Source organism: Notothenia rossii, assembly GCF_949606895.1.
Source record: "Notothenia rossii genome assembly, chromosome: 12".
Lineage (NCBI taxonomy): Eukaryota > Metazoa > Chordata > Actinopteri > Perciformes > Nototheniidae > Notothenia > Notothenia rossii.
In genome coordinates, this window is record NC_136911.1 from 17,701,787 (window position 1) to 17,720,557 (window position 18,771).

Consider the following 18,771-nt stretch of genomic DNA (forward strand, 5'->3'; position numbering starts at 1 on the left):
GTTCCACCGGACTCGCTTTCTCACGGACACCAACAGGGATTTAACACAGAGACTAACGTCCGCTGTTATAATCCCTCCAGAGCCGGGTCGTTGTTCAGTAGCATGAAAAACATGTTGACCACTATCTCTAACGCACTTTGTAGGATGACTGGGCGAAATGTGGTGAGTTGTTTTGGGGTTACCTTCAAGCTGTTGGCCGTGTCTGGGACAATGCTAACAGGTAGCTAGCTTTGATTGAGTTTTGCTTGAGGCTGACCTTGTGTGAACAGTTAGCATGTGAGCCACGGCGGCTAGTTTGACTTTTGCTATGTTGGCATGCATTAATCAGTCACATAATGTAAATGATGTGTGCTTGCTCAATGTTGAGTGAGTAAAGGGTGATTTTTCTAAAGGGCATGGATACACTGGGGAGTGTACACTCTTTACTCTTATTTATCTTCAGTTAATCTCCATTAACTAAGATAATGTGTCTGATTGTGGTGGTTTGCCTTCCTCCAGCAGCTTGTATTGATTGGGATGCACTGATGTGATAAATACTGACTTGAAGCTACATTTAGCTACCACGTGTTAGCAGTGGTGGAAAAATAAGTTCGTTAATGTTTTTAATCTGTTAACAATGCACTTATGCACAAACAGTTACACTAAATGAAACTAATTAAGATATACACAAATCCTCCAAGGGGTCAACGTGGATAAGTAAAAAGCAAGTGAACATTTTTTAATTGGAAGCACAGCCTCACAATGCTTAAGCTATTGTCTTGAAAATATTGCTAATCTACATGCTTGTGCTTTTCGATCTATGACTTGGGGAAACTTATTACATCAATGTTGATACAACTTTGCTGAAATGCATTAAAGGATTATACAGAACTACTTAAAAGATTTAGGTTAGAAAAATCCAACTCTGCAATTTAACTAAAACGTGCCTTACACTTTTAGTCAATATAGATCAAATGATAATTTGGTATCAGTGCATCCATATTCATCACTAAGCTTATTCAACAGCATGTTGTTTGTGGTGGGGGTTCAGCCGCAGCAGGGATCCTTCTGTCTTTATTTGGAATATGATTTCAAATCTACATTAGATTTGAAAAACGTTGAAGTTCTGACTGAAGGACTTCTGTTGTTTCAGCTCCGTGTTGAAAAGGCTCCTGCTTTCCCTTTCCCGCCGGCTTCCCCTTGCTCTTCATTCACTCTCACACACACATTCAACAATCCCAATTTATCTCTTGCTTTTCTCCCTCCTCTCCCCACCTCACCTGAACCCTAGGGAGCCCAAACAGTGTCCGAGGTAAGCAGCTCCACGCACTCCTGATGTTTGTCTCCTACGCCTCCTTTCCTGCAGTGATATTTCTAAAGAGGCTCCTCTAAGGTGCCTCTAAATTAATAAATAACAAAAATGCTATTAGGAAATAACTATGATTTTTACATTAATGCTCCTTCTGCATATAATTCAATCAGAACTGTATTTATTTTAGTTATACTTTGTATCTCTTTTAGTTTAATCAAAATGTCCATTCCAATCATCAGTCTTGTGTTTTTTTAATTTTCTTAACACAATTATTTCGTAAAAAGTATAATTTATTCATCGGTGGTAGCATGGTTAGATCCGATGATCTTGTTAGAAAGCCGCCACAGGGATATTTCACATTGGCACAACATTTAAAGCAGGAAATCTAACTCTCAATAGTGTTAAAATAAAGTTATGATGCACAGTTAATCAAAAAGACAACACTGTCCAGAGAATAGTTTCAAGGTGTACAAGAACTTGGTCAGCTTCAAAAACATAAATGTCATTAATTAAGGAACACCATTAGATGCAACAAATACAATATAGGTGCTTGGTTGTTATGTCCTGTTGGTGAAAATAGCCATATCTACTTTTCAAAATGAATATTGAAATGCAATCCCAATTGTCCAAGAAAAGCTGATCCTGATCTGTAGCTTTCCCACAATGTTCACTTCAGAGTCCTGGTTCTTATGTCACAGTTACTTTTATACTGAGTAAAAACCATCCAACTTGCTGAAGTAATTCATGTTTGTAGATTTTTCATTTAACATACATCCTGTGAAAACTGTCGTCTAAGTCTTTGGATAAACTGACCTGCCAACAAAATGCACTTTTCCCTCTTCTTATGTAAAAAAAAAAAAAAAGTACCTCCAATATAAACATTATTGCAAAATCTAAATGATGTGCCAATGAAGCAAATATCAGGTGAAGTGTAGACACTGTTGGGCCGCTGCCAGTCTGTGTTTCCTCCTCTAGCTGTCATGGTGTGTGTGTGTGTCCCTGTAGCCTCTGTAGAGCGGCTGTGCTCTGATTCGTTGGCTCCTGTGCTCCTCAGTTGCTGGTCGACCTGTCAGAGTACGTCAGTGTCACCTCGCCGCCGCCGGCCCCCACGGTGGCTCTGACCCAGAGGCAGCCGCCCAAACCGCCTCCTGTCAGAACTAGAGCGCCGGCCGAGCAGTTAGTTAAAAACCAGGCCGAGACAGACAGACCAGTAAGGACAGAGGCATCCTCCATGTGACTGATCACTAACTTATCCTAACTTATGGGTTTACAATTCAGATTTAAAGCAAAATAACCTCTTTAAGTCGTCGTGATGCCACCTATTTCTTGGTTCTGGGTCTTTCTAATCTTTGGGTTTTCTTTCTGGGAAATGTGTGAAATCCCTCCCTGAACATGTCCAAATGGGGAACCTTTTTAAGGTTTTAATAACACAGATGCATGTACATTTTTATCATTTTATGGACTACTGTAAAGAAAGTGAAAACTAACAATTGTTTTACAGATTTGATCTCTTTTTCCCATTGGTTGGAACTTTGTTTTTCTTATCTTTTGTTTCCCTTTCTGCGAAATGTATGAAATCAGTAAAAGAATGTGGTAAATAAGGCACCCAAAGTAATCATTTTATGGAGCTGCACTAAAACCAAAGCTGCTACAAACTATTGTTGAATTCCATGTGTTTTTTTTTTATTTCTCATTAATTGAAAAAAACATCATAGATGCACGTGTTTTTTATTTATTTTTTAAAAAACATTTTTATTGTTTGATGCCTTCATTTAAAAATATATATATATTTTGATTGTTTTTTTTTAAGTCCAGATTCCCAACATTTTCAAATGCTGCACAAAAATCAGCAATTAATTTGAGACTTATTTTTGCTTGATGCTTTATTAATTATCAGCTTTTATATTGACCAACTTATTGATAAACTCTCTGCCCCCACTGTCCTCCTAGTGTTCTCACAACACTTAAATGTTGTTTTCTGAAGTGGCTGCTTAATGGAGGACCTTCTTCTTATACCTTCCCAAAAACAGCCAGTTGTTGCTCAACAATATTAGAAATGTGGCATCTGGCCGCTGTAGCAATGTTAAACCTTTACCAGACCCCTCCCACCCCTTCTTTCTTACACTCACCCTGTGATAAGGGGGCAGCTTCCACTCTGTCGGTCTGAAACACCGTTTGTTTTATTTGTGATTCACCATGTGTGAGTTTAATGACTAATATCTGTCCTTTTTTTAATGTGTGTATGTTTTTGTTCACAGGGTGCCAGAGTCGTGGTGTCCCGCTCCTTTGCTGACTTCACCTCTCAGGCCAGCTTTGACATCAAGGTGGGTCAAAACAAAAATCCGACATCACTGCACTGAAACATTTCTGTACAGCTGTCATATTAATGATCTGTGGGAGTAGGAATGCGAGCTGCACCGGCTGGAGGAGGGCCCCCCCCTGAAGGCGGAGCTGACGCGGGAGCAGGGCCTGCAGTATTACCGCGTCATGCAGACGGTGAGACGCATGGAGCTGAAAGCTGACCAGCTGTACAAACAGAAGATCATCAGAGGCTTCTGCCACCTGTACGACGGACAGGTGAGGACACGCAGAAATATGCACAGCAGCAGGTTTGTGTTCCTCACTCATTATTTGTTTGAGGTAGTGAATGCTGCTATAAAACAAAATGAACATGAGAATCTCATGATTACTGGTATGATAATAGTCTTTTGAACAGCATGTAATATCAGTTGTTTTTATTGCTAATTGGATAACATATTTGATAGAAAACCTTTTTTTAATTAGTATCTATACTACAAGGATCTCATTTTATTTACTGCATAAAGGTGCAAATGCAGTAAGTTTTGTTTTTGGAACTAACATTTTTTTTTAAGACCCTTTTTAATCTTTCGTAAAAATTGAGACTCCAATAAAAACTGGACAGTAAAGATTAGTGCATTCATTTACTGCAAAAATAAAGACACATGCACAACCAGTTTGTTTTGTTGGTATAATAAAGTGCTTGTTTTCTCCTTGCAGGAAGCGTGTGCGGTCGGCATCGAGTCGGGCATCAACCCCTCGGACCACCTGATCACTGCGTACCGTGCTCACGGCTACACGTACACCCGCGGGATCGCCGTCAAAGAGATCCTGGCCGAGCTCACAGGTGAGGGAGACGTTTTCAAATGGACAATTGGACGACATTTTTAACATGCCTGCAGTTTTTTCACACCTCTTCTTTGTTCCTCCTCAGGTCGTAGAGGCGGCGTGGCCAAAGGGAAGGGAGGCTCCATGCACATGTACGCGCCAAATTTCTATGGAGGCAACGGCATTGTGGGAGCACAGGTAAATGCCTAAATGTATGCATTTGGACAGCCAAAATGAAAGGGGGAAAAATGACCTTGGTGATGCTTAAAAGTAAACATTTTATTTGTATTTGCTGTTATATGTGATCAGCTGTGATGTGTTCAGGTTCCTTTAGGAGCTGGCATTGCTCTGGCCTGCCAGTACAAGGGCAACAACCAGGTGTGTGTTTCTCTGTACGGAGACGGGGCGGCCAACCAGGTAAATATCCTGCCTAATACTTTAAGTATCTTGCAATGAACTCATATACCTTTGCTGAACTCAAACCTTTTTTTCCTAATCCACTCAGGGCCAGCTGTATGAGGCTTTCAACATGGCCGCCCTCTGGAAGCTCCCGTGCATCTTCGTCTGTGAGAACAATAAATACGGGATGGGGACGTCCGTGGAGAGGGCTTCAGCGAGCACAGATTACTACAAGAGAGGAGACTACATCCCGGGAATAAGAGTGAGACACATGCATATATAAAAAGTTTAACGGGGGGGGGGGGGGGGGGTTCTTAGGCGGTAGCTGCAGTGTGTCTGCGGGCTGTACGCTGCAGCTGGCCTGAATGAACCCAGACTATAACAGGACGAGGCTTAACGTCCGTCCTGGCAGTAACAGGTGTGAGCATCCATTTAGCTGTTTGACGCTCATGTATGATACTGCTTACAAAAACTCTAACATCACACGGTGAAATATTCTAATGCAAGTACAATTCTGGATGCAAAAATGAATTGTCTGTATTTAAACATTATTTTCTGTTGAATTTTCTCGTAGGTGGATGGGATGGATGTCTTGTGTGTCAGAGAATCCACCAAGTTTGCTGCAGACCACTGCAGAGCTGGAAAGGTGAGCTGAGCTTTTCCTGGCATCACTGTTCTGCACCTGTTAAGTCATAAACACAGGGGAGGAAAACCATTAAGATCAGACTGTAACATTTTTTTTCTTTTCGCTTGCCCCTCAAAGCTTCCTTGCACCCTTAATCTCCTCGTAGCATTTACTTCCTGTAGCTTTTTTTCCCCTACAGAATCGAACTCTTGGAGTACTTTTCCTTGGCTTCTGAGAGAATAAACCATGTATAATGATCACAGACAATAGAAATGAATTGTGTTATGTTTCAGGGTCCCATTATAATGGAGCTCCAGACCTACCGTTACCATGGACACAGCATGAGTGACCCCGGTGTCAGGTGTGTAAACTTTTTGTCAGCTCATATTCAAATGTCATCAGTCAAATATTAAGGTTCCACAAAATGTTTTGCCATCTTCCTGTTACCAAAGTCTAATAGTAACTGTATGATGTCACATCCTGTAGCTACCGCACCCGTGACGAGATTCAGGAAGTGCGCAGTAAGAGCGACCCCATCACCATGCTGAAGGAGCGCATGCTCACCAACAACATGGCCTCTGTGGAGGAGTTCAAGGTGAACACACACATCTCTCTGCAGACTGTTTTAAAAGCACCAGACACTCAGATTTCACAGGCTGTTCTTTTCTCTTTAAAATTTCATTTAGATATCTTTATATATAATATTTACATGAACAACACAAACCTACAATCAACAAGGGAAATATTTTTCAAACATTTTTCACATTATTACCTAATATTTCTCACATTAAGACATTGCTTTAGGGCATTTGTTTCAGGATTATTATTTTGTGGTATTTTTCAGACTTAATTCAAATATATAATGTATGAAATAGGGATTTGTTAAGTTACTTGGAATATGAGTTCTCACAAGATGACAAAATAAAACATCCAATCTTTTAATTGTCCCTTCTAAGACAACTATCCCCTCTCGGGATGCCAAAACAAAACCCTGCCATGTGTCTTGCTGCGTGAATTGACACAAGTCCTCTCCCATATTGTAGGAAATTGACATTGCGATCCGTAAGGAGGTGGAGGAGGCGGCTCTGTATGCGACCTCAGACCCCGAGCCCCCTCTGGAGGAGCTCTGCAACCACATCTTCAGCAACGACGCCCCGCTGGAGGTCCGTGGGACAAACCCCTGGGTCACTCTCAAGTCTGTCAGCTAGACTCACACACCAACATGTTAACCTGTCACCCAGTGCTCAACACTACCCGTAAACTGCACCCTCATGCTGACTTGAAAAAAACATTCAACACCTTTCCTCGATTTTTCAATCATTCCGCACCTTAACGGGACTTTGACCTGAAACCTACCAGTGTTATTTATTTATAGTTTTATATAGATATATTTAAGATGTATTGTATGTCTGACAGCCCGTTGTGTTGTATGTGATTTACAGGTTTTGAATTATTCAGATTATGCACATTATACTACGCACAAAACGTAGCTTCCTATTTCCACCCCCATCCACATTTTATTAGCACTTTTGTTTTCCAACTGGGATTCTGCTTCATGGGATGCCAAGAACCTAGCTGCAACTTTGAGAAAAGCAATCATGAATATTTAAGTTTTGGTTTAAGGAATCGATCTCTATCTTTTTCTTTTGACTTTCAGACTTGTTTTAGTTGAATGTATTTTTAAGAGACTGCAGGAAAGGATTCAGTTTGTTTTGGCAAGCTGGAAACACTAAAGGGCAAGATAAGCAAAGTGGTAAGTACATTTACTCTAATACTGTCCTTAAGAACGATTATGATATATTTAATCTATCATATAGTTGACTTTATACTGCACTACAATTCAGAGGGAATTGTGTACTTTTTCTTCGGCTACATTTATTAGATACAAATCTTAGTATTCATTACAAATTAAGCTACTAAATATTACCATTACAGTCCAATACAACTTCTATAATGGGGCAATAATGATTTACTCTAAATGTTAAGTACTTTAATGTATATTTTGATGTTTTAAAATTAAGTAGAATTTTCAATGCAGCACTTTAATTTCTACACTGGTATTACTACTTTTACTAAAGTAAAACATCCAAGTGCTTTTTGCTTTTTAGCGGAATATTGAAAAGTGTGTTTATTTTGAGTTGCAGGAATTTACCTTATTTCTGAATACTAAGATGACTGTTGATCAGTGCATTTAGGTTCTAAACTAAATATTTATTAAAGGTTTTATCCAGAGTGACCAGCAACTTCCCTGGAGAACTTTCCAATAAATCACTACATACCTGTCTGTGAAAGAAATGTATGATATAAAACGTACTTTAGCTTGTTGGTGAAGAACGCTTGGAGAGAATTCTTCCTCCGTAGGAAGATGGATGCACTGCAATATATTATTTTACAGTCTTTTGTTTAGAGACTGATGTGACTGCTACATGTAAAGATGCACTTAATATTTTAAGGTTATTTGTTTATGCTTACTCTTGGGGAAATCATCTGAAAGGAAAAACGGCAACAACATTTACCAGAATTGAATGTTTCATGTACCGCTGTCCTTTATTAGAAGTGTTACTGTTACTCAACCTGTACACATACGAAGCTTTACTCTGTCTGTGTTGAACTGAAAGACTGTGGCTGTAATAAATGCAAAAAGAAAGTATGAATGTAAATGTTTGTTTCTGCTGTTTATTAGAAATCCATGGTTTCTTTCAGCCTTTTTTTTCATGGAGACATTTTATTTTGCTACTCTTACTGCTTATATCTGACGGCTTTAGATACTTTAAAAATTAAGATTGAGCACACAAACAAATGAACAGCTCTGTGTTATTTTAGCAAATGTCACCTTATAAGGAGATAATATCAGATGAATCTTCTATAAAGAAATCATCATTAGCTAATGGTTCAAAATTAGCCAACTACACCAATAAAATCCTACCTTAATATTATTGCAATAGTTCTAATCTTGTAAAAGTCAGAGAATGTGACATTTTATACTTATTACTTATTTGTAATCTTTTTCCACGGAAGGACTAGTACTTATGAGTATTTTTTACTTTTACTACTACAGTACATTAACTTCCCTACTACTCGTGACCACTAGATGTCACTACCAGATTGTAAAATCAACTGTTTTTATTTATTCACATTCATGGCAACCTAACATTGTAAGGATGAAAAGCCTATTAATTTAATGGAAAAATAAAAAAAACTGAACAAACTAAATCTTAAACATTTTGAAAAATGAATTAAACAGAATAATAATTAGGAATACAAATGAGAGCTAAAACAATTTTGTACAAATATTTCAGATATGTACTCAAACAACTGAACTAAATACATTGATAAATATGAATACAAAGGATTTTATAGCTGAAACAATTTTTTTTTTAAATAATTAACTTAATCTTAAGAAAAAAAGATGTGATATATATATATATATATATATATTCAATTCTTATTTTTCAACCAAAACATTGGCAGTTTAATGTTTCTAATGTGTTTTTCTTGTGTCTTTTCTTTTATTACATGTTTTTTAATTGTATTATATCTCAAGGTATATTAAAAAAAAAATGTATTTCATTATACAATTTTAAAGTTGTATTCTTTTTTTATATAATTTAAAAGTGACTTTACGCCTCCTGACGTGACGCATGTGTGACGCAGCGCTCTGACAGACAGGTAAGCTGACACCGGCCGCCATATTGGGAAACAACGGAAGTGAGAGAGAAACAGATAGAGATAACTGTGTGTAGTGTGTGTGTTTGTGTAAGTGTGTGTTGAGTCAATCAGTTTCCGAAAAAGGGCGTCCTCCTCCTCCTGCTTGCAGCTTTTTCACATGTTTGTCTCCCCGGAGGAAGGGGCGGTCTCTGCTCCGCGGCAGATCCGGAATTAGGAGGTGTTCGCTCGGATCAGCTTGGCTCGGACGTTCGGTGGAGAGCTCCGCGGGCGGTTCTGTACCTCGGCGTCAAAAACATTTAATATAAAGATAACATAAGAGAAAGAAAACGCCGACTGGAGTGGAATTGTCGACCGAGGGAGGGACGAAGAATTGGGACTGAGAAGAGAATTATAAGAGAAGAAGAAGAAAGAAAAGTAGTAGAAGAAGAAGATGCCTCTGGCTCAGTTGGGGGACCCCTGGCAAAAGATGCCTCTGGGGGGGACACAGGGAGAGGTGAGACATTTCTTTAAACACATTGTCACACTGAGAGGTGACTTTAAGCTGGGCTGCAGTCAGGTAGTCCACAGGTAGAGTAAAGGTACACAACAGGATGTCATTTGAAGAACTATAATACTCCTCAAAGTCACTCTATGAGAAGTATTCTGCTCTTAAAAAAGCTAGTCTACAAATTAGACTGAACACAGAGAAAAACACCATAATACTACCTAAAGTCGCTATTATATAGTTGATCTGCTATAACGCTTCTATTGGGACTCTCAATTAGTTTTAAATAGTAACAAAGCAAGGAGATATTATTTAAAGCAATGTAGTACACCATGTAATCACTATTTTATAGGCATTCTCCTCTTAAAGATAATATATGAATGCTAAATTCTATTAAAAATATACAAAATGCAGCAAGATGTAAATTGAAGCAATGTCATACACCTTCAAGTCACTATTTGACTATTATATTATTGTACTTTTAAGGTGCTATATGGATGCTAAATTAGAATAAAATACTCTATTAAGCACCGTCATTTGCCACTATTCGCGTAGTATTCCTTTTTTTGTTAAAGCTTCGATATGGAATTAAAAATAAAATACACAATTATTAATCTATAAATTGCTATAGGATAAATATTCTGCTAAAGTGTTGCGCAATTCTTTTTCTCAAAAAAGCTCTGTTATCCACCTTAGAATCACTATTTTATAATTATTTTACAATACATGTTTCTATAAGTACACCAAATTAGATTGAAATACAATACAAAAGTGCCATAATTCACTTTGAAGACCCTATAAGATAATTATTCTGCTCTTACAGCTCCTATACTGAGAACAAATGTGATTAAAATAGATTTGAAAGCTTCAGTCTGAGCACAGACACATGCTGTCAGACTCTTATATGTGTATTAGATCAGTGTTACAGGAGACACACATTCATTAACCTACCATTGTGAATATAAGTGATATCAATGACCTTAAAATGTATTTAGTAATATAATAGCTGTTCTGAAGTGCATTCATGTGTTCATAAAGTCCAAACATGCTTGATTTAGCAATCAGTAGATCAATAAATCAATAAGTTGACACAGGTCGCTATTAAGAGTGAGAGACTCGCAATAAGTCACTTAAATATGACTATTATATCCATTTAAGCTCTTTAGATTTAAAACAGCAGAACATACTACAATAACGTTCAGAAGGAATAAAGTACAGGACATGCAAACATTAAAGTTAAGCATGTTTGTTAATAATTGTTTAATGTAAAGGTAGAAATGGCGTTAAGTGCAATAATATGATAATAGCGTCATTATTGGGGAAATGAATACTCCGTAAAAGCACAGAAATGCATTAAAACATAAACTCACAAAGAAAGTCATTTCTGGAGACACAAGCACCATAACATTTCAAAAATATACCAATGATGTGCTACATTTCTCTCTATATAGTATAGCCATGTTACAGAGATACATTGTGAGCATTAACATGTCAAAATAAGTCCAAAAGTCTTGTTTCTTAAAAGCAACAGAATAATAAACCCAAAGTATTCAATTCACGACCATAAAAGACGAGTTTCTGATCTATAACAATGAAAACAGATAATTCTTATTGGGTAACACACGTGCTTACTTAACACAAATGAGGCATAACATGGGATAAGAAGTCCTTGAAAATGACTCCTGGGTGGGTGTCAGAAAGTCACTATGAGTCACTTTGGGGTTGTTTCCAATGATTTATTTGTGCAGAATAAATCAGGCCACAGCATGCAAATCCTTTGTCATGGTTTGGATTTGAATATTTATCATTTGGTGCCAAACGGTGTGGAATTGTTGTTAAAGAATTTCAAACTGAGACTTGAAACAAACAGCTTCAGATTGAGTGTTTTTTTTTTGCTTCCTCCTTTCTTCCTTCTTACACGTTTTTGAATCTTGATAAAGAGCAGGAGGCGGTGCCACTCACGATTCAGGAAGAGCTTACGTGTGTTTGTGTGTGTGTGTGTGTGTGTGTGTGTGTGTGTGTGTGTGTGTGTGTGTGTGTGTGTGTGTGTGTGTGTGTGTGTGTGTGTGTGTGTGTGTGTGTGTGTGTGTGTGTGTGTGTGTGTGTGTGTGTGTGTGTGTGTGTGTGTGTGTGTGTGTGTGTGTGTGTGTGTGTGTGTGTGTGTGTGTGTGTGTGTGTGTCCACTTCCTGTATGAGGTGTCACAAGAGCTGTATGGAGAAATAGTGTGTGTGTGTGTGTGTGTTTGTCTGTCTCTGTAGGCGAATAATCAAACCTGATTCATGCTGAAGAATGCACTGACTCACCCGGCTCCTCTCTTTCTGTCTGACTTCCTAACAAGCTCGTACCTGTGCGCAGCTTTTCCCACGCGGCCTCTTTCAACCTCACTTTCCACCAGACAGAAGCTGACCTTTGACCCCTTCGTTACACCTTGTAGCCTCTCAGCGTGCAGCGATGTGCAGTAATCTGTCACCCTAGTTTTGTTTCTAGGCCAACACAGGACACAAACACACACAAAGGAGAGGGGTGACGTTGTGGAATGAAGTCGAGATGATTTTTGCAGGATTTTGCCCTGAAGACAAGATCATTCAACACAAAGAGCAAAGAGGGGCTGCACTTTCTGCTGCTGAAATGCGGAAACAAAGATGAGTGTAGATAAAGATGGCTTCAGCGATGAACCTGCACTCTGCGGGCTTAAAGAAAGTGCTTTCGAAAAGCTGGATGGAAAATGGAACAATTTGATCCTTTCGGGCTGCAAGTAATGATTATTGTCATGAGTTTTTTGTGTATAAAACATCAGAAAATAATAGAAACCACAAATCCTAATCTCCCAGAGCGCAAGGTGATGCAAGCAAATTGCTTTTTTTCTCTCCAAAGAATGGTTTTAAAGCCCTAAGATATATAATTGTTCAAATACATTTTATGGCATTTACCAATTAATTAATTTGATTATTACAATCATATTTAGAAGCCTTACAGCATCACCCAAGGCAACACATTTAAATTACAATATATAAAACAGTAACAGATAAGTATCAATAACATATATAAACAAAAATACAGCTTTAAAAAATGAATAGTAAAACAGTTAAAAAGGAAACGAAAAAGGATAGAAAAAACCCATTGAAACTAATGTTGGACAAAGAAAATCATAATTTCTCACATTTGAGAAGGGGGTACCAGAACATGTTTTTTCTTGAGGAGGGTATTGTAAGAAATACATTCGAACAATATGTGTTTTCAAAGAGAGACAATTGTAAAGCTTTCCAATTATTTTGCGTGGAGTTACACATTTATAATTGTATCAATAGCAAAATATTTTTCGGCTGTTGCTTGGACAGAACAAATGATTTCTGAATGTCACCTTGAAACTTTTTTGCACAGTTTGTATTCATCAATCAGACTCTGCAGTCATTTACTTCCTCTCTGCCTCTCCATTATAACCTCTCTGTCACCTTGCTGTCTGCATCTCCCCCCCCCCCGCTGTGCAGATTTCCAGCTTACGCCGCACTTACCGGCAAAATAAATAATCACTTTTGTTGTTATTATTGTTATCCTCTGGCGGTAGTATCAGTGTCTCAATCACAGCTGCTGGTCCAGCAGGGGAGCAGACTAATCCTGTGCTGTTACGTAATGCTAATTCATATCTGTTGTGTTCCTTTTTGGATGAGGTAGAATTAAAGCTCGCGCTGTGACTGCCTGGGGACTTTTTTTTTCTTTTTTTTCAATTGTGATCTCTGCTTGATTCCTCCGTCACAGAGAGCGGGTGGGAGATGATGAGAGCCTTTTCAAAATAATGACGCCTACTCATAGGTCGCCTCGCTTCACCTCTGAAAGCTCGAGAGCACAAAAAGAAGCAAAATACAGGAATGTAGGCGGCAGATGTGACAAAATGATGGATCTTATTACAGATAGCTATTTGTCATTTAACACAACTTTGAAAGTCCCCTGTTACCCTGACAAAAAGAAGAGAAAAATGTTCTATAGAAATGCACTTTACGAATCATTAACCAAACTATATTTATAAAGCACATTTTGAGCAAATCAGTTGGACTTTAAAGTGCTTTTTCAAGCAAAAATGTAAATGTTAAAAGATTCATAGAGGGAAACAAGTCATGATGATCAACAGCAAGTGTTGACAAAATACAGTGAACAATAAAGATGATACATAATCAAACCTATTATGAAAGCAGGACTAATATCCTTTAAGACTGAGAAAGAAAGCAGAACAAAACACAACTGAGAGGCTGATAAACCAACTAACGGTTTATAGCTTAGCAAAATATTCGGTTAATTATTGTGACTATTGTTCAACAAAGACAAAAGTCCTCTCATGAATAATCCGTTTGAATAAAGCATGCACACTGAGGTGTTTTCAGTTATGGAAGCATGTTTGAACCTGCAGCAGCAGTGACGTCCTCACAGGGCGTTTATTGTCATCAGTGTATCAGGTGTGTTAATGTGTGTGTGTGTGTGATTACAGGATCCCCATCACGATCCTGAGGACTCCATAGGCGATGACGACTCGATGCCCGTCTGCGTCGTAAGTCCCCCGCCCCTTTTTCTTCTTCCTGGCTTTTATGTACACATCAAACAGAGAAGCCGCACCATAGTATGTTCAGAGCTTTCTGTTAGTCTCTGCTGACATTAAGTGGGCTTCATTTGTAAACATGACGAGCACTGTTTGTACTGACAACAGTGAACCGCTCTGATCTCAGTGATGGCAGCTGTGTGTGTATATCAGCTCAACATAGGGGTGCAGGAATGAGTCCTCAAACCAGAATAAGGTTTATTGCCAAGTAGATTTACATTCAAGAAATGTGCTTTGTTGTTTGGTTCATACACAAACACAGTGAGAGGAATTATACTGTAAAATGAGACCAAATAAAGAAGCATAACAGAAAAATCCTGAAATGAGTCAGCATTGGATCACTTCTGGTTCCCTTTCTCATGCTCAATTCGTTTTTCGATTTTGTTTTTGGTTAGATTCCTGAATAAGGTCTGTTTTTAGAAATATGAGAAACATGAATATATACAATACAATAAGAACATGACTAACTATTGTAAAGTAAGGAAAGATTATACAATCAACACAGAAAAAAAGAAACTGTAATGAGTCAGCATTTTAGCACTTCCTGTCCCCTGTGTGTGTGGTTATCACAAGCTGAAGAGATTTTCACATTTTGTTCTAAAACACAAAATATGTGATTAAATACTACACTGGTGAATTTAAAAGCAGTGGTTGCTAACAATTGTCTAAATGAGACTACTAAACATCATCCCTCCAAACATTAGCCACCCCTAGCTTAGCGGCGATGACGTGAAGTCATGTTGGTTTGACACAGAGTTTATTTCCTGTAAAAATCCCATTGTTTTTTCTCGATGGAACCAGAGAGATGCTACGTTCAGGCTCCACTACAGGAATACACTTCCCCTGCCACAGTCTGCATTATGCAGCCATGAGCTATTGAAGATTTCATCCTTTGTGTTAATGCATTCACAAAAAGCTCAGTGTTGCTCTATGATATATCCACTTTTTGAGGGAAAAAACGCCTACTCCTGCAGGATAATTGCTGGTTTGAATGTGAGAGCGTTTCACTATCAAAGTCATGAGTCATCTTTTTTCATAAAAAAAAGAATCCTCCCTCAGATCCCTCCTCTCTGCTAGATTTCATCACTTATTGTGCTATTTTGGGATTAGATGTTGTTATTTACTCTCTATGTTAACCCACTTTCTCTCAGCATGCCTCATACACTTCCTCTTCCTGTGTCCCACTTTCAAACTGACACACACACACACACACACACACACACACACACACACACACACACACACACACACACACACACACACACACACACACACACACACACACACACACACACACACACACACACACACACACACACACACACACACACACACACACACTTTATTGTCAGTAGTTTCACAGTGGAACAATGTAAAAACAACATGTGGGATGGATACTAGCAGACTCAGTGATTTTACAAATTGATGATGATTGTATCTTTGGCGGTAGCTATCTCGTAAAACAAAATGGCTATACCAGCAGAAAACATGTATGAGCTGCTTCTCAGATATTTCTTCATATTTTGCTACAGTAATATACATACAACATATATAGTATTATGTCGAATACATTTTCCTGCTATTTCTCAATATGCATTGGTACACTGGTGGCTTTTTCTCCTTTTAGTGTGTTACTTTATAACTGACATCTTTCCGATTTGTTCTCATGTCTATTTTTATCCTTAGTGATAATTTCTTCTATTTTTAATGGTGGGGAATCACTGCTGTAGAGACCTGAAAGGCTGATGTCTCTACTTGGATAAAACAGAATTTGAGACTCTTCCTAGTTGCAAAGTTTGTGTGTGCGTGCATGTGCGTGCGTGCGTGTGCGTGTGTGTGTGTGTGTGTGTGTGTGTGTGTGTGTGTGTGTGTGAGTGTGTGTGTGTGTGTGTGTGTGTGTGTGTGTGTGTGTGTGTGTGTGTGTGTGTGTGTGTGTGTGTGTGTGTGTGTGTGTGTGTGTGTGTGTGTGTGTGTGTGTGTGTGTGTGTGTGTGTGTGTGTGTGTGTGTGTGTGTCAGAGGCAGGGCAGCTGCAAGCATCGATTTTTAAATGCAGAGGAGATGGTTTATAGATCCACTGTCTGAGAAGAGCTGAGCACTCATTACCTCACTCTCCAGAGTCTGCAGCACACACACACACACACACACGCACGCACGCACGTACGCACACACACACACACACACACACACACACACACACACACACACACAGGAGCTAAGGGAAAAAACTACATTTGGAAGCAGTATGAAATGAACGTCACATCGTGTGTGTGTGTGTGTGTGAGGATGAATATGTTACAAAGCTGTTAATGACTGAGTTTGACTTTTCCACAGGCTCAACTTAGTGTGAAACCGTGTGTGTGTGTGTGTTTTCATAGGTTAATTTGGGCTAATGAGGCAGCTTTCGGTCCGTGTCACGCTGCTTAAAGTCTTGAGTGGTACTTTCATACATGCAAGCGGAGTCGTTTACGTAAAACATTCACTACAACGAGTACATTGTGAAAGACCTTTGACACTTTTATTGTGAAAATCCAATTGTCATCTTGAGCCTTTGTCTTTCAGCAACAATTGGCAAATATTCGCTTGTTGCAGCTACTAAAAGGATATGATCTGATTATTTTGTTGCCATGCACGATAGATTGAATACATGCACATAATTTTAATGTCCAGATGAGTTAATAATGAAAATGTTCATTAAAGCTGCGCGCTTACAATAAACCCAATATGGTCCTCATGAAGATAGAAGTACAACTACACACACACACACACACCTACAGGCAGCACTCATTGACAGACACACACTCCCTCAGCCACTATCAAATCTTTCTCAAACACTCACACACTCTCAAACACCTACATGATGCTCATTGTGCCCTCACACACTTAGCTTCGTTGCTAGTTCGTATATGACTGCAAGATGGCAACACACTCTCACTTCACAAAGGGCTTACTGTTGAGTCACACACACACACACACACACACACACACACACACACACACACACACACACACACACACACACACACACACACACACACACACACACACACACACACACACACACACACACACACACACACACACACACACACACACACACACACACACACACACACACACACACACACACACACACACACATTGATGCCCCCAGTGAGGCATACAATGATTTCCAGACAGCGTTATGAACATCATGCCCTCTGAGGGACCAACTAACATCTGCTGCCATCTGCTCAGCTGTGTGTGTGTGTGTGTGTGTGTGTGTGTGTGTGTGTGTGTGTGTGTGTGTGTGTGTGTGTGTGTGTGTGTGTGTGTGTGTGTGTGTGTGTGTGTGTGTGTGTGTGTGTGCGTGTGCGTGTGTGCGTGTGATGTTTGGAACCAGGATGAATTTACTTATACTCTGACCATTGATTCTAACCCAGATGCAAGAAGAAAAGTACATTTTATAGCTTGATACATTTTTATTCCACATTCTCATTTCCTTTCTTGAGTTTAGCAAAATGTGTCTTTGAAATTATACACATTTAAATACAGAAAAAAAAAAATGTGTCCACAGTTTCTTGACTAAAGCTGCAATTTGTGCAACGGCAGTTGAACATCTGGAGTTGTTTTCTGCTTGACCTGACAAAGTCCGGCCGCAAGAAAAGAAAGAAAAATATTACACACGCTGCATTCAACAGACTCCATATGTTTGTATTTGTTCCTGAGTCCAGATTGGCTTTTTGGTGTTTTGAAAGGGCTGAAACTGTAAGATAGGGCTGTCATTTCATCCAATGTATACTCCCACTGCAAAAGTCTGACCCCGTTTTGTTTATCATACATTATGAGTGTTACTTTTTTGCAGATGTCATAACCATTCATATCTACACAACTCATTTGAAAGTCAACAAGGTATTTCATCAGGAGCTTAATATTTAGCAATTTTGATTATTATTGCCATAATCGAGTCTCAATGATATGAGTGAGTCAACCGACAAATATGATGCTGTCATCAGAAGCCTTGGACTAATTTTTAGAAAACATGGCGTCTCCTACCACCTTTATGCGGACGACTCCCAATGATATCTACCCCTAAGAAAAAACACTAGCTCTCTGATGCCCCTGGTTGACTGTCTTAATGACATAAAGGCCTCGATGGCGCTAAACTTTTTAAATATAAATGAGAGCAAAACGGAGGTAATTGTGTTTGGACCAAATGGTGTTGTCCCTTCCATTGACCTGGGTTCCCTGCAACAGTATGCAAAACCCATGGTCACAAATCTGGGTGTCAAAATCGACAGTGCTTTTAAATGAGATAAACAGATAAACTCTGTGGTTAAATCCAGCTTTTATCACTTGAGGCTCCTGTCCAAAATGAAACTGGTTATATCCTTTTTAAACTTTGAGTTTGTAATTCATGCCTTTGTTTCAACTCGTTTAGATTATTGTAATGTACTTTATGCCGGCCTAAATAAGACTTTGCTTGCCCGCCTGCAGCTTGTACAAAACACTGCGGCTGCTTACAGGAACCCGCAAGTTTGACCACATCACACCAATTCTGGCTTCCCTCCACTGGCTTCCTGTTCATTTTAGAGTCCATTTTAAGATTTT

At 38.9% G+C, this 18,771-nt stretch overlaps 2 protein-coding genes across 6 annotated transcripts in view; both read left to right on the plus strand.

The window, feature by feature from the left end:
* The first annotated feature begins 2 nt into the window (after positions 1–2).
* pdha1b (pyruvate dehydrogenase E1 subunit alpha 1b) lies at positions 3–8,101 on the plus strand. Of its 4 annotated transcripts, XM_079660993.1 has the most exons (13): positions 3–162; positions 1,271–1,291; positions 2,346–2,501; positions 3,550–3,615; positions 3,695–3,868; positions 4,310–4,436; positions 4,524–4,615; positions 4,742–4,834; positions 4,923–5,078; positions 5,391–5,462; positions 5,735–5,802; positions 5,928–6,036; positions 6,485–8,101. In XM_079660993.1, exons 1-13 carry the CDS (start codon positions 103–105, stop codon positions 6,647–6,649), a joined length of 1,359 nt encoding a protein of 452 aa, XP_079517119.1. In that variant the 5' UTR covers positions 3–102; the 3' UTR covers positions 6,650–8,101. The 4 variants fall into 4 exon arrangements, with proteins under 4 accessions (XP_079517119.1, XP_079517121.1, XP_079517120.1 ...); XM_079660995.1 differs by lacking the exon at positions 2,346–2,501; XM_079660994.1 differs by lacking the exon at positions 1,271–1,291.
* Positions 8,102–9,124: 1,023 nt separating this feature from the next.
* Positions 9,125–18,771, plus strand: part of rps6ka3b (ribosomal protein S6 kinase, polypeptide 3b) — a 39,227-nt gene continuing 29,580 nt past the window's right edge. For both annotated transcript variants that reach the window (XM_079662178.1, XM_079662179.1), the window contains exons 1-2: positions 9,125–9,603; positions 14,076–14,135. In XM_079662178.1, the coding sequence (XP_079518304.1) occupies positions 9,541–9,603; positions 14,076–14,135 (123 nt within the window). In that variant the 5' untranslated portion in view covers positions 9,125–9,540. The remainder of the gene's footprint in view (positions 9,604–14,075; positions 14,136–18,771) is intronic.

Bases quoted from the DNA above. Each gene is read 5' to 3' on its own strand.
- pdha1b (XM_079660993.1), top strand. From the start codon at position 103: ATGAAAAACATGTTGACCACTATCTCTAACGCACTTTGTAGGATGACT. The intron at 3,616-3,694 runs GTGGGTCAAAAC...CTGTGGGAGTAG, and splicing joins AGGCCAGCTTTGACATCAAG to GAATGCGAGCTGCACCGGCT. The intron at 4,835-4,922 runs GTAAATATCCTG...TAATCCACTCAG, and splicing joins GAGACGGGGCGGCCAACCAG to GGCCAGCTGTATGAGGCTTT.